Source organism: Cydia pomonella, chromosome 12 (assembly GCF_033807575.1).
Source record: "Cydia pomonella isolate Wapato2018A chromosome 12, ilCydPomo1, whole genome shotgun sequence".
Taxonomy (NCBI): domain Eukaryota; kingdom Metazoa; phylum Arthropoda; class Insecta; order Lepidoptera; family Tortricidae; genus Cydia; species Cydia pomonella.
This window is the reverse complement of record NC_084714.1, coordinates 293,844-309,121: the sequence shown is the minus strand read 5'-3', so window position 1 is coordinate 309,121 and position 15,278 is coordinate 293,844. Positions and strand designations below refer to the sequence as shown.

The 15,278-nt window shown below is 38.6% G+C and overlaps 1 protein-coding gene across 2 annotated transcripts in view; it reads right to left on the bottom strand.

The window, feature by feature from the left end:
• Positions 1 to 162: 162 nt before the first annotated feature.
• Positions 163 to 15,278, bottom strand: part of LOC133523200 (transmembrane protein 64) — a 45,886-nt gene continuing 30,770 nt past the window's right edge. Inside the window, exons 3-4 of one of the 2 annotated variants that reach the window (XM_061858678.1) lie at positions 10,448 to 10,601; positions 163 to 6,558 (exon numbers count right to left, since the gene is read on the bottom strand). In XM_061858678.1, the coding sequence (XP_061714662.1) occupies positions 10,491 to 10,601 (111 nt within the window). In that variant the 3' untranslated portion in view covers positions 163 to 6,558; positions 10,448 to 10,490. The remainder of the gene's footprint in view (positions 6,559 to 10,447; positions 10,602 to 15,278) is intronic. The other variant, XM_061858677.1, reaches the window with a different exon arrangement.

Genomic DNA, 15,278 nt, shown 5'->3' with positions numbered 1-15,278 from the left:
GATAGCCGCCAATTTAATCTCTGATCAAATTGTAAGTTTTATTGTCTGGACGTCCACATCACGGCATTAAGTCCGCCTATTGTACGATAAGTTTTTCTTTTGTACAATAAATATGAAATTAAATGAATCCAGTGAAAAGGGGATTGAAGTAAAAACCAAATAAATAAGACAAATTGTTTATTAGTTATTTATCCTATTACTTTAAGGCTCCGATTTCACCACTTCTTTGTGACTGTTACTATTCCTCAAAATAGTCGCTAGATAACAATTATTATATTAAAAATAATAACAACAAAATAAATTCGTTAACAATAAATGCATTTAGTATAATTTATACTTGTTTATTTTCTTAATTATTACAAAAATAATGACAGCATTCAAGATTCTGAGCGCTCTAACACTTATAGGGGTTACAATTTACATATATTATTTATATAAAGGGGAAGTTAATAATTTGATAAGCCAACAAGCGGAAGCTGATAACGATCAAAACTTTTATACAGAATCAATTATTTATAACATCCACATATTTCCATTTACAAAAACATTTGGCACAGAACTTTACGATATCAAAAAAAGTATTTATTTACAGTAATTTACACATAATATTAGACAGGGAGGACATTATAACAAGTGTATTACACTATGCGAGCTTTCGTGCCCTATATTACTTCAGGACTTATTACATCGCTCTAAGTACCTACCTAAGGGGGCCTTCGGAATTTGGTAGTGTAATACGCTTTTCACATCTTTTACAACATAAGTAAACTTTTTGCAACAGACAATGCGCAAAAATAAGTCAGTGACTTTAATAATTTGTATTTTAATCCAGTAAATCAGCACATTTTCCATTCCTGAAAGTAAGCAGCAGATATTTCCATAAACACAAAAACATGACCATTGATAGGCCTTAAATTAATAAAATTGTCAGTAAAGTGTTGAGGATGTTTCAAAGACCGTTCCATGATGCGACACAAATGTGTGCACAAAGTTTACGAGAAAAAATAAAAGCTTGTAAGAATTTGTGCAGATTATTTTGAACATGATATTATACGTAGTTACTTCTGCTGCTGACTGTACATTAGTAAAATGTCTTATGCCTTCGAAACACGGTGCCATGTAGATACTCGTATATCAACTACAGTAATATCACGCACGACGAAGCGTGGCAAAATATATCTTATAATAGCTCTAAATATAAGATAATTTAGTGCACTTAGTAATAATCCATTTAAAATCCATTTTCCATCAGAGATGTGTAAGGATGCGTAGCGAAGGATGTGTTCGGTAAAGAACCAATAGTGAACAATATTCTATTGGTTCTTAACGAACACACCATAACTCGTTACGATCTTCGCACATCTCTGGTGGAAACGCTGAGACTTTTGAGATAACTTTTAGAACGCCAAAACGTACCTGTTTCCGGTGCTTGCCGCCGCAACTTGATCACTTTTTTCGGCTTAATGAGTGTGCAAGTGATAGTTCAGTGGTGTGGTGTGTTATATATAGGAGGCTTTCGGTACAGAAAATACGTTCATGGCATAAAGTCGTTGTACACATAGATTCGGCTCTTAATTACATACACACACTATCGTGCATATGGAAAGAATTATACGAATTATAGGTAAGTAATAGTACTTCGAATTTAACAATAAGTAGTTTTAGAATTTCGTTGCAAGAAGAGACTATATTAATAGGAGATAATAAGGTAGTTGGAATAGGACCAGAGTATAGATAAGATCGGTTGAATAATTTAGTCTTAAATGTGAATATCTTCAATTAATTATCGAACTTTCTCCGACTTCGGATTTAATCCAAAATTATTATTAATTAATTAATTATGATCAAGTAGAAATTCAAAATTACAATATAAGTAGGTAAAGGTATAGCTTAAAAAGGTGTCTTTCAAAACGCTTTGTGATTGTGATGTATTATTTAAGTCAATAACTTTTAGAATAACGAGATCCTTCACTTGTAGCAAACAGTTAGTGGAACTTTACAAACGCGTTCGGAATTGAATTTGTAATTGTTATATTGAACTTTACTTCTTCACGATCATGATTTATATTGAAATATCTACTCAGTACGATAGATACATTTGAAGTAACGCAAATATCCCAGAACACCTTCAATCTACAGTGCGCAGCAAGCTCGGCCGAATTTCACCTTCCCATACAATCGGATTTTCGTTCTCATTTTAAAACTGTGAAATTGTAATGTGCTTTGTAATGAAATTTTCTATGGGATTGTAATGAAATTTTGCCCATACAATGACACGAGGTATATCTATGTCTGTAATTAGTTTATATATTAGCTCCAGCTTATAAAACAAATGATATATAACAAATTTTTCTATACCGCACCACGCATAACAGCCGTAAGAACCGTTTTTAAATTCAAACTACTCTCTAATGGCTGTTTTCGTGATGGGACATTAAAGCCGAGTGTTTACTGTTTACATATCTTCTGGCCGCCCAGAGGTCTATAAAAAGGTCTTCCATTCCATTTTGAATCTTATTAGTTATGACAAATCAAAACTGCATTAGTCTTGGCAAAATTTGATGACTTGGCGACTATAGCATATTGTTTTTGTTTTTCAAGAAACCCAAAGGTCACGCGATTCGCATACAAAGAGAAACATTAGATGAATGCAACTAATCGCAAACTCGTTAGTTCTGTTATTCCGCGATAAGAACGATAAAACTACCGAGCGATAACGACTGATTAGCTACCGAGTGCTCGAGCAACAGCAACATTTCACTGACCATCGGTGACCCTTATGTACTCGCAATAAGGCTCACGAATCGTCAGATAACAGGGTGGACGATGGTACTATACTAACCGCAGTACCAATTGGCGACTGAAGTCATACTGCTATCTCTTTCATGCGTGTTCAGACCCAGCGCCACTGCGCCATTGAAAGAGACGGCATTATAACTTCATTCGCCACTTGGTACTGCGACTACTACATATTATAAACACTATTAACTTGCCATTATAAATCCTTACACCTTGGCATTAAGGTTTAAGAATGGTGAGATAATTGTGTCACAGTAACAGTGTGTAACAGCAAAGCAGATAAAGCTACTAAATCAAACACGAAACGAATCAGTCTTAAACGTTCTCAAAGGAAGAACAAGGAATTTTAGATTATGAGACGAAAGATTATTATGCCAAAAACAAGATTATAAGATTGAAATCAAAGTTTAGTTGAAAGCTAATATGGCTTTGGGCAGAAAGCGCGTATCGTATGTAAATTAGTTTAAAATTCGGCCCCAGTCAGCATAATCCCAAAAGACAAATTTTTAAGTAGTTATAGTTAAAATATTAATTATGACCCAAAACAAACTTATTATGACTTAAATAAATATTATTAACGCAAAACAATGTAGATAAGGATAGGTAAGACCTACCTAGCGTTTCCTAACTTACTTATATTTGAATTGGATACATTAATTGTAATATAAACACCTACTAATGCTAGGATACATTACAAGGACTTACAAACTAAGTTCAATAAATAATTGTTTAACATATCCGTACTTAGTCTCGAGCACATAAGAATAAATGCCAAATGTTACCAAAGAAGCAAAAATATCTGACCATCATTAAACCACTGAAAGGCTCACAATACCTAATGTTCACATTCTTTTGCTACTCATATTGATCTAGTTGATAAATCATTTATAGTCATTTTGTGTCTAAACATGATCATGATTGTAGCAGGGACCGGTCCGGTATCCCCTTCGAGGGTTTTGGAAGGGGTATTTGGTAAGGCTTTGCTTACCAAAGCCGTTACTGACTGAAACCCTTTCATTTGGCTTTTTAAGCGCTTGATAACAGGGATAAGCTGATACTTGTTCCTAAGCCCTAATAACCTCTTCAAGGGTTATCGATTATAAATTATAACGCTTATGCCATTTTCAACTTTCTCTTCGTAAAAATAGAATCAAATATTGCTTATTTATGTTTAAAGTGAACGACTGGGTGTCTAGCGCGTTGACAGCACAAGTGTCACAATTTTTTGAATTAGGAAGGGGTTACCCTTTAATTTGAGCGGTATCTCTGAAAGGGAAACCCCTTCCTAGAGCAATCTCATATGAACATAGTCATAGAAAATACAAACCTTATCGAAACCCCGTTTCATAGCGTATGTACCTAAACTCTAAATATTAAAATACGAAATCTCTTCTCCTACGGCCGTAATTTGGCAACATTCATAAATATCAGAAAAATCCCCGTTTAAGGTATTTTGATGCTACAAAGACAAAATTTTAAACTTTTGAAAAAATAGTAAGTTATATATTTACACATAGGTATATCTTGCCTGGAAAAACTACGGTTTATATACATTTTGCTATATGTTCTATAAGTTGTTGAAGTCGAGTTTGTCGTGTGAGCACATCTTATATCTATTTGGTTCCATCGTTTCTCTGCAAAACGTCCAATAATAAAAATAGGCCGCCATAAAAGAAGCTACATTTACATGGCGGGACGTAATATTAATTTATTTTTGCGAAAATCAGTCAACATTTCGTCCGTGATTGTTCCGAAACGGGAAACTGTTTTCCGATAAATCCCAATATTAAAAGTTGTGGAATTGATTTATAATATGGTGACTGCTGGTGGTTCTGATTGTAGGTTTGTCTAAAGTATGGGGATTCATCAACTTCTTCCTGTCACTAATTGCCATGGTTGCCTTTTCCTGAGTCATTCTTTACCATGAATTTATAGCAGATATAGTAGGTAATTTGATCATCTACTAAGTCGTTTAGTAGAACATGTTTCATAATTATGGGATTTAATTATGGGACAAAATAACAAGAAATAGTTTATCCACTCATGGGACCTAGAAGAGCGTGTCCCATTAGCCTCTCCTTCCCCATTGCACCGATCGCCCCGTTCAATCGAATCAGCCCTAAGAGCGGAGTAATCATTATGAGCGGGCTCGGTCTGCCTCGGTGGCATCTTGGAGAGCCGCCAGCTGAATGCCGATCGGACGCATTTTTATCCAACACATTAAACATGTCCACTGCGAACTGTACAGTGTACGCCTACGGTCGCGCGCCACATTGTATTGACTCGGAAATAGAGCCATGGCATTGTCGAATGATGTCTCACTCTCACTGATGTTACTTCTCCAAGAATTAAGTTAAAGAGACATGTCTATTTTGATTATGTTACTCGGGGAATTCAATCAAGGTATCATAATCAGCTGAGATATCAATCGGCGTTGTTACATTACGATGTAAAAAACAACTAATTTTAATAATAAATGAATAAGTTGCCGTTGCCAGGCAAGTGAGGCAAGCTTTGCGTAGGTATGTTTTATCTTTTACTGTTCAACGTATTTCCTACGACAAAATAAAACCCTGAGTAAACAACTGAGTAACCGCAGCAATACAACCCTTTGGTCCCTTTGAACGCCACGCCTGTCGCGTCATCGTGAACCTTGTCGGAATGCACGAAGGTCGACATTTGGCTGCAGCTGCGCGTGAAAGTTGACGTCCTTGGCGGTCAAAGGGCGCTCGAACTGATCATCGCTGGACGTGTTTGCAACAAGATTTACGACTACGACAGTTAACCGCGTGGACGAGTTCAGGGCAATTTCTGCAGGTTCCATCTTACAAGACTCATTAGCGCTACTCTCAAACTGAAGTCAAACAAAAGGTCCTAAGAAAGATTGAAGAGATCACTGGCAGTTCTCACAAGTCATTATTGATAATATCATGAAATTACATCTTTATCTTTATACGTTAAACAGTTTAAACGACCAATATAAGTTCTAAGAGTTCTAAGAATAAGTCAAATATGAGCATTTCTCTCAGAGGTTATTAAAACGTCGCCACTACGATCTATCGCATATTGTCCATCTCTTTTCCACCTTCGTTATCGTCCTGTACAATCATGGCTGCACTGTTATCGTCACGCGTCATTTGGCCTTAGTTATATTGTTGGAAATTGAAAGGACCCATTGACGATAAAAGCGTGACCATCTAAGGATCTCGCGGGTGCCTATTTACTTAGTCTAATATCACAGATCGCACGCAAGTGCGCTCCCTTTCAGGCCCAATTATATCCAAGCATATAGACCAGCATGACTCTAGCTACACTGCCACCTGGCGGCATCGCAGGGTTCACTGTCTGGTGGTCCACTCGTGTTCAGGTCTATAGAGAAGCAGACACCACTAGCCATTCTTTCCATGCTGGCTGCCTGGCCGTACTCTCTGGCTATTTGGCCGGACAGGCCACACACACACACTCTGGCTAACTGTCAGAACTGGCCACGGTGTCCTCTAGCGCCGTGGACTCATAGACACCACTCGCCTCTCCGTTCCGTGGGTTACTGTCCTCTGGCCAGTCGGCCGCGCTGTCTGACCTGGCCACACTGTCTGGCTAGCTGACGGGGCTGGCCGGGCTGTCCTCGGGCGCCGTGGGCTAGCTGGAGCTGCTCGTGGAAGGGGTCTCCCTGCCGAGCTCGGCCGCCATGATGGCGAGCGTGAGCTCCTTGCGCGCCTTCTGCACCACCCACACCATCAACGTGATGCCGATTAGGATCTGAAAATAGAGAGTTTTTTTACGTTAGCATTTAAATATTGACTGAAGGCATCAAAACCACAAAAGTGAACTGCGGTGTGGATGCACCTTAAGAGCATCATGACGTACGTTTTTTAAACCGAGGAGAAGGAAGCCCAGCTCGAAGTAATACCTAAGTGTTTCGGAACTTCTATGAAAAACATCATCTGATATTCACCAGTTGCTTTCTTCGAATTAAATATAATAAAACGAAACAGAATTCATCTATTTCATGTGTGCGTTTCTAATGACTTATCAACTTAGTGTTCATGAATTTATCTGTCAGCGTAAGTAGACTTTTTAAACAGGAAGTAACTGGTGGCAAGAGCGATTTTACAAGTATTTATCCGGTTGATTTCTTTTTGCCTTTTTATCTTTGATGTCTGTTTAAAGTAGGTATTCCTACCTAAATTGTAACGTAAGCACTTCGGTTATCTTAGTTTTAAATTCACCTGTACATGAGGTACAGTGGATAACTTTATGTAGGTACCTAATATAGAACTATGTGGAGTTTAACATTAGAAGTACCTAATATAGAACAACTTAAATTGTTGTTAAAATATGAAACAAACAAACCAACCTAAACAAAATTCTTATGCGTCGAAATAGTATTCCGAGATTTCATTTCAGAGTATGGCCCATTTTACACTCTAGATATTCGCCCGAATCGTCGTCGGGTCGGAACTAATGTACAATGCAAAGGGCGACTTTTCTACGCACAAATGTCGCTTTCCCCTTCACTTCAGGCACTTTGGGCAGGTCATTTGAATATCTAGGACACCAACATTCTGTATTCTTACGAACTGTCTTATTTTAAAGATATAACACGTGAGACAGTTGTAAATAAGTTAGTGATTTGTTTCAAAAGTTGTGGTCAGCTTGGTGTATGCAGAGAAGAATAGCGAGAGGACGCACATGTCGATATTACAGGCAGATGATGTAAACAAATGAAGGATGACGCTACTGTCAAAATTCTTATGAGTATATGTGTGTATACTTATGTGAAGGAGGCTTCTTGAGTCCGCTAGCTGGTGCGGGTGCACGGAGCGGCGCACGCAAGCGGGTGGCATTGTCCGTAAAATTCGTCGCACGAGTCCGCGCCAGTTATCGTTGCTCATATTATTTTTCGTTAACCCGCCCACCCGCTCCCCGCTCCGTGCAACCGCGCCAGCTAACGGTTAGATACTCGTCACTTACTGCTTAGCTAAGTAAATAAAGAAACAGGTGCCGAACATAAATTTTACAAGACATAACATGTACCTAATTTCCGTTTAGCTCCAAAACCAGTCGAACAAGTACGGATACGATAACAAGTTCTACCTCCAAAAAGACGAACAAAGGTTGTCATTATCGTCGCATACCTACTTATTTTCGCTTAAATTCCGACTCTGTACCTAAGCAGCACAGAAAGGTTCTTGTTGGCAACTCCAACACAAATTAAAGTAATTAATTCCTTTTTTCATTATTCGTTCTCTATTCAATCGGTTACCATGTAAACCACCTAACATGTATTACTTATATCACTTTTGAGCTTATATCCGCTGAACACATCTCGTACCTTGGCATTCATCTCAAGTGCACAGATCAGGAACCATTTTTTTGTTACACCTGAAGCCGGTGTGTACCGACAGTACTTTTAACTAACCTTCGCTAGACCTTATTTTCTTCACAATAAGGTATACAATTGGTCAGTTATCAGTGCAGACGTTGTGTAAACATCGTACTCACCATGCACACGACGTGATAACGACAAATGACGGCGATAATGATAAGAGATAACTAGTATAACTATCTCGTCAGGAGTGGCAATTGATAGTACCTAAGCGGTAATAGATGGTCGCCCTTGAAATTTGGTGATAGCTGATAAGGTTCGCTGAAATTTGCTACATGGCTTAAACAGTACTATTTATAGATAGCTGAATTTTCGGTACGCCATTAGAAATCAGTACAATTTCCATTAACATTCTGGTTAGTATTAGGTATGAGCCCACAATACTGCAACATGACTAACATGAGGCAAGGAGACGAAAATTGACTTTTTATAATAATAATGTTCATAAATGGGTACTACTATATTTAATAAGTTAATAACTTTAGTCCTAGCTAGCTATAAGAATACTTGCAATACCCTTTTCAGGGTGCCATGTGTTTCTATAATTTAAATGTAATAACTATGTACCATGGCTCGCAATAAACGATTTCTGATTTCTGATATATTCGTCGACTTTAATGGTTGAAATAAGACTTAGTACCAAATTATAATCGTATACTTTTGGTTCCCGACTGAACTGGCTGAAATGAAGTGACTTCATTACGCTGCTAAAACTGTTAAACTTTAGTGAACTATGTACTTATAATGAACTTGACCAATCGCGGTCGAGAGGACCGAACTAAAGGATACAGCAAAAGATATCAACAAGCACCTTTTTCAGTAGGTACATAACCTCTACCTACATACTAGGTACCTAATTATGTTTATTATTTGGGTTGTATAGCAGAAAAAGTATTTAGTTAACTCATAGAAAAGTATTATATAATTACAACAGTGATAAAATCAAGGGTTTCAATCTAGTACCTTACTTAGGCCACTCGTGGCTTAAACACGGTACTCGACTCAAAACCTTTATCACGATTATATAAAATACTATTTTAATGTTTGCTATTATTTATTGCTATAGAAAACACTTCAAGGTAAAACTTAAAAAGCTTTACCTTCCTTAAAAAGGTTATATTTATCGTCATTATTCTTCCTCGGTCTTACACTTACAACGAGTGAACGTTCGGTATACGTAGGTCAGCTCGTCGGCTCAACGACTAATCGGCACTATTAGAGGTTTACGTTAGGTTAGGCTTAAAGTAAGAATACAATAGCACCGTAAACTAGACCATCTTATGAACAAAGGCATACGTTTCATTTTCGGACTTCGCAAATACGACCATGTTTCTTTTTATCGCCGTCAGCTAAATTGGCTCTCCCTCCCTCCTCCTGAAGAATCCTGAGTATTTTATTGTCCATTTTGTTCGAGCCTTCCTCTCCTGGTTATCTTAAACGTAACTTCACTTTCATCGCCCCCCGTCCAGGATGTGAACTCCGTTCCTCCCGTTCTCTCAAACTCTCGATTCCTTCTCACCGTACTGGTTTTATGACTAACTCTTTCGCCGTTGAGGCAATCCGTCTCTGGAATTCCCTCCCTCTCTTTATTCGACAAGCCCCAAGCAAACCCGTTTTCAAACGACTACTTCGCAAGCATCTTCTGTCAGAAGAACTTAAATAAGGTTCACCATTATGTATATGTACATAATTATCTATATGTATTAGTTTATCTTTTATACATCATATAAGTAGTAGTATTTAACTATTTATATATTTTTAATATTATTTGACTTCACGTTTAATTTTTTCCTTATTATGTTTTCCTGCACCAACATACACAAATGTCTCTGTTTGACCCAATGGTTGACTGGTAGAGAATGCCTGTTGGCATTAAGTTCGCTATTTGTATTTTTTTCTTTATGTGTGCAATAAAGTTTAAATAAATAAATAATAAATAAATTGCACAATAGTATAAGAAAGTGTTAAAATACTTGTGTATTCCCATTCCAGTTAGAAAAGTGCAATAGTAACTACAAGATCTCGATTGATCCGTATTTACCGTGACCGCAACCCGCAAGCGTGTTTTCCTTAGTACCGATGAAATTTGCGAATTTACGTGCGACTAGCCTGTCTTCAAGGAAACATATTTAGCAAAACACTGCGTATCCCCGTTAGATTCGAGCCCTCAAACAAATGCAACGACAGCGCCGCTTCTCGGCTGTGTTTTGAGACTACAGGTTAGAAACATTTAGCAATTATTGATGTAAATTGAAAAACCTGCATATTCCCGTTAGATTCGCGCACTTGTCGAACAAACGCGTCAGCACGATAACCTCAGCGGGCGGCGCTCCTCGGCCGCCGCGAGCGCGCTCGCGAGCTCGCGCCGCGCCGTGCCCACCACCCACACCATGAGCGTGATACCGATTAACATCTGCGAACGGGAAATTAAACATATTTGGGGACAACATTATAAAGAACGGTATTGCAATCAATATTAGTTATTACTTTTTCTATTTTAGATTTTTTAGAAAACAATAGCAGGCGGTCAAATTTAAATTAAAACAGCCCTTGCCCACCAACCGCAGTACCATGAGGGTGATGCCGATTATTATCTGCGAACGGGAAATTAAACATCTTTGGGAATAATTTGATACGAAACGGTAATGCAAAAGTTAGGTATATTAGTTACGTTTACAATTTTAGATTTTTTTGTAATCAACATCCGATATTTTTAGTTGCAGGGAGCTCCCGACGGGCATCGCGCACCCACGCCATGAGGAGGATACCGATTAATATCTGCGAGCGGGAAATTACATTTGGGGACAATCTTACATATCAAAATTGCAATTAATATATTTATAAACTTTATTCTAGACATTGACATATATCTAAGGACGGGCCTTACGGGCAATAAGAATGGGGCCAGTACAGCGGTGTCACGCACACGAATTCGAGCCAATCTTGCAGTCTAACGTCGCAACGCGATTGGTTGATGAGTTCGCGTCAAGCGCGCGATTGGTCGCAACTAGTTGCGTTAGACTGCACGATTGGCTCCAATTCGTGAGTGACACCACTGAACTAGCACCATTCTTAGTATCCGTAAGGCCCGTCCTTAATTATACGTCAATGATTCTAGGAGTTTGTACAAATCTATAGCCGATTCGGTTTAAATATGTTGAAATGCACTAACAGTTACAGGCTTTAGTACCGCGATGACTTTAGCTGAGGGCTAATTTGTCCACAGTTCTGTTTCGTCACCTTTTTAAGTTGTCCTCATTGCCATATGGTCCGCGGTCCAGTTTCGTCGACACCTTCTTAACTCGTCCACATTAATACCTATCGTATCGACCACAGTGCTAACTATTGTCACCATTCCTATATCGCCTTAGTACTTACTCTATAAGAGACATATGAATGGCGACGAGTTAGCACTGTGGAGCGTGGACCGTATATTAGGAATATGGACAAGATAAGAAATTGATGATATATCAATGTGGACGAGTTGGGAAGGTGACGATTTTGGAATTGTATAGGTACTATTACTGACGACATGGCATTATGGACAATTTAAAAAGATAACGAAATAGGATTGTGGACGAAGTAGTCCTGAGTTTATGACCTCAGTAAAATTGATATAGTCTGCGCACCGCGAGTGTACAAGGGCAAACTTTGCAAGGGCTTAACTATTGACATTGACAGATTACTGGTACCTAGAGGATTTACTTTATAAGGATTACAGATTTATTGAACGTGCGCAGCGAAGCCCTCATGCTAACTGGACACTAGTTTACCGAAACGTAAATAGCTATTCTGTCTTTGAGGCCTTCGAACTGCTTGGACTGGACATTTCGCCACTTGTCTAACTAAACATTCCTCGCTGTCCCTCGAAAGATATTCAACAACAGATATTCACACGACTATAGAAGATCTTAGACCCTTTTGAATTCCTCGAGCGCTTAGCTACTACTCGCTGACCGTACCGAAGTAAACATATTGTTTAAATAGCGTTTACACACGCACGGTTGACGTACTCGCAGACGGGGTTTTACCGGGTGAAGTTGAGGCTAATTAAAATTCTTTGCTGTATTATGTAAAATTTGCGTCATGAAACATCGCGCGTTTCAACTCCGCTCAGCTGGAAATCTCCATAAACTCACAAAGAAGGTATAAACTAGTATATTATAAGTTATTACTACTATCCTACTACACTATACTACTAGTATATTATTAGTGGTAGTAACTGCGAAGTATGAAACAACTGGCCCAAGAAACGAATGGCTTGGTGAATTCAACGGAACCGATACTGATATGGGTATCATCATATAAGCCCTTTTTCGCCCACTGCTAAACATAGGCCTCTCTTCCAGTACGCCACTTGTCCCGGCCCTGAGCTAATCTCTTATGGGTCTACCCTATTCTAAAGTAATAATAAGAAATGCAGGAGTACTCAATTAAGGAACATGTATTCACACAATCGCGACCGGGAGACAACTAAGGAGCGGGCTATACGTATACGTTGGACCTGCAGTATTAGGCACGCGGAATGCTGACGACGCATATTAAGCTGTCCAGTCAAGTGTAAAAATATGGGTATACACATCTTACTCAAAAATATGTCCTATAGCATCTTATTCCAGTATGTACATATTTATGAGACCATTTATTCGATACATATTTTTGCACTTGACTGTCCCTTTAACTGGAAATATCCTACGAGTACGAGTGTTGGCTGTAGGACTACTCGTATTCGTAATCTAAGTGGGGGGGGGCATCGTGTTAAAATTACGATTATTCCATGGCGTAATTGTGCAATCAAGGAAAGTAGAGTTGTTCGATTTGCCATTACCATATTCATTGTCGCAGTGGCGGATTAACCGAACAGCAGAAAAAGCATATGCTAAGGGCCCCGCGCCTAGGGGGGCCCCGCGCTCCGACCCTGACCATGCGATTTCGGCACGCGGAACCGGCCAAGTTCAAGTAGAACTCTACTACCACATTTTATTTACAATGTATTTTTTTCGTAAGTCAGTAACAATATTGATCAATTATTATTATTTTATTATCCTGTTTATTTTTCTTTATGACGATACCAAATTTAAAGAATTTTTAGGCTTACGCAAAGACCAAGAGCAGAGTTCAGCAGAAAACCGAAGGTGCAGAGTGCCTCAAAACTTTTGTGCATGGCTAAGCTGCAGGAAACAGAGCTCGGAAACGAACAAAAGAAGATACTGTGTTTAAAAACATATTAGTGAAAAGCAATGAAGGATGGTTTATTTATTAATTATTATTTCAAATAACAAATTGCACCTTACAGCTAATGCCTAATTATGATCAGCTTTGAGCCCGTAGTAGGCCAAAGGAGGCGCTCCTCTACAGCTGGCCGGGCGCCCAAAATATGCCGAGTTGCTGCAAAGCCGTGATACATATGATCTAATTGTCAAAATGTTATAAAAAGAAAACAGCGGGGCCCCTATGCAGGGCTTTGCATTCGCATATGCCGGATGTAAAGCCCTACATAGGGCCCGATACCCAAAGAATCCCAGCAAGTCGCACTTTCGAGCAAGAACTAAGGCCGAGTAGCAGGCGAGCCGAAATCACATTGGTCCAATTCCAAACTCTGTTCTCCTACAATTCAGCCTTTGCATGGTGGCGCGCCGCGATAGAACGCTCCGGGCCTCTGCCCTTATACAGAGCTCGGCCTACGGCCTCGTTCACACTATGGCATTAGTTTCATTCTAGGCTCTGCTTTCCTGTAGCTTGGCCTTCAGCTTCGCACGGGAACGCTACAAAATCTGGTGGTGGTTTTTTGGCTCACTTAGCCATTAGTTCCCACTTCTTAGGTCCGACTCATTTTTCACCTATTTTTACTAGCTTTTGTTAAACTTAATAATATTGATGTTGTTAAACAGTATCTCTACATGTTTTTATTTAACTTGCAATCCTTGTTGTTTTCAAAATCCAATGTTGTTTTCAAAATCTGCAAACCATCTGCAAACTAGTTTTTTGACCATTTGTCAAAATTTGGTAAAATCGACCTAATCTGATGATGAAAACCGACGGTAAGGAGCCTATATAGAAAATACTTTTATTTTCACGGCGAAACCTATATAGAAGAAAGGAACTGTGATAAAATCACACAACTTCATTAAATTTGGCTATTTTAAAATGGCTACATAAAAAAATAAGAATTCCTTAAAATAAATAAATAAGGAAAATACTTCGGAATTTAAATGACGGGCGCGTCTTCGTGGATAACATGAACTACAGACACAAAAAAGAACATATCCTGTGTAGGGGCTCCGTTAATGTTTCTTTTTATTTTATATTTATTATTGTTAGCATTCAGTCAAAAAAGGCCAAACGGAGGCTATTTGTAAGTATCATTTACATTACATTACAAGCATAAGGGAGTAACCTTTGCAGCGCTTTGTACGTCTATTTAGTAAGAAGAGAAGATTTTTTGCAATAACCCACAAGCGACTAAACCGATCATTTTCGCTATAGTTCTCATTGAAAGTATTTATTAAGCTTTTGTTTCACGATTTTTTTTATATTTTTTGGGCCCATGGTTCACATTTTTTTTTCTGTCGGTGCAATTATTTCCGAAAATAATAACTTAAAAAAAAGGGTTTTTGGAGACCGTTATTCGTTTTGAAAGACCTTATCCATCCATATGCCACACTATCATCAAAGCAAAAAAAATCAAAGTAAAAACATTTTGTATGGGAGGTACCCTAATTTTTTTTATAGTTTTTATTTTACCCGTTCTGTCGCAATGCATGATTTATGTATCCATGCCAAATTACAGCTATCTAGCACTAAAAATAACGGAGCAAACCCTCGGACAGACGGACATGGCGAAACTACTTATATAAGTTTCTACGTGACTACGAAACCCTAAAAAATACACTGCATAACATGTTAAAAACTAATCGAGAACGACTCGAAAAAAATGAAGACATCGTAAAAACTTTGTGATGGTACTGAATCCTCGGGGTGCGAGTCCGACTCGCACTTAATCTTTTTTTTTTTCAAACCAGGGGGCCCCGCGAACTATTGTGCTAAGGGCCCCGCGCCTTCTTAATCCGCCCCTGCATTGTCGATGTAG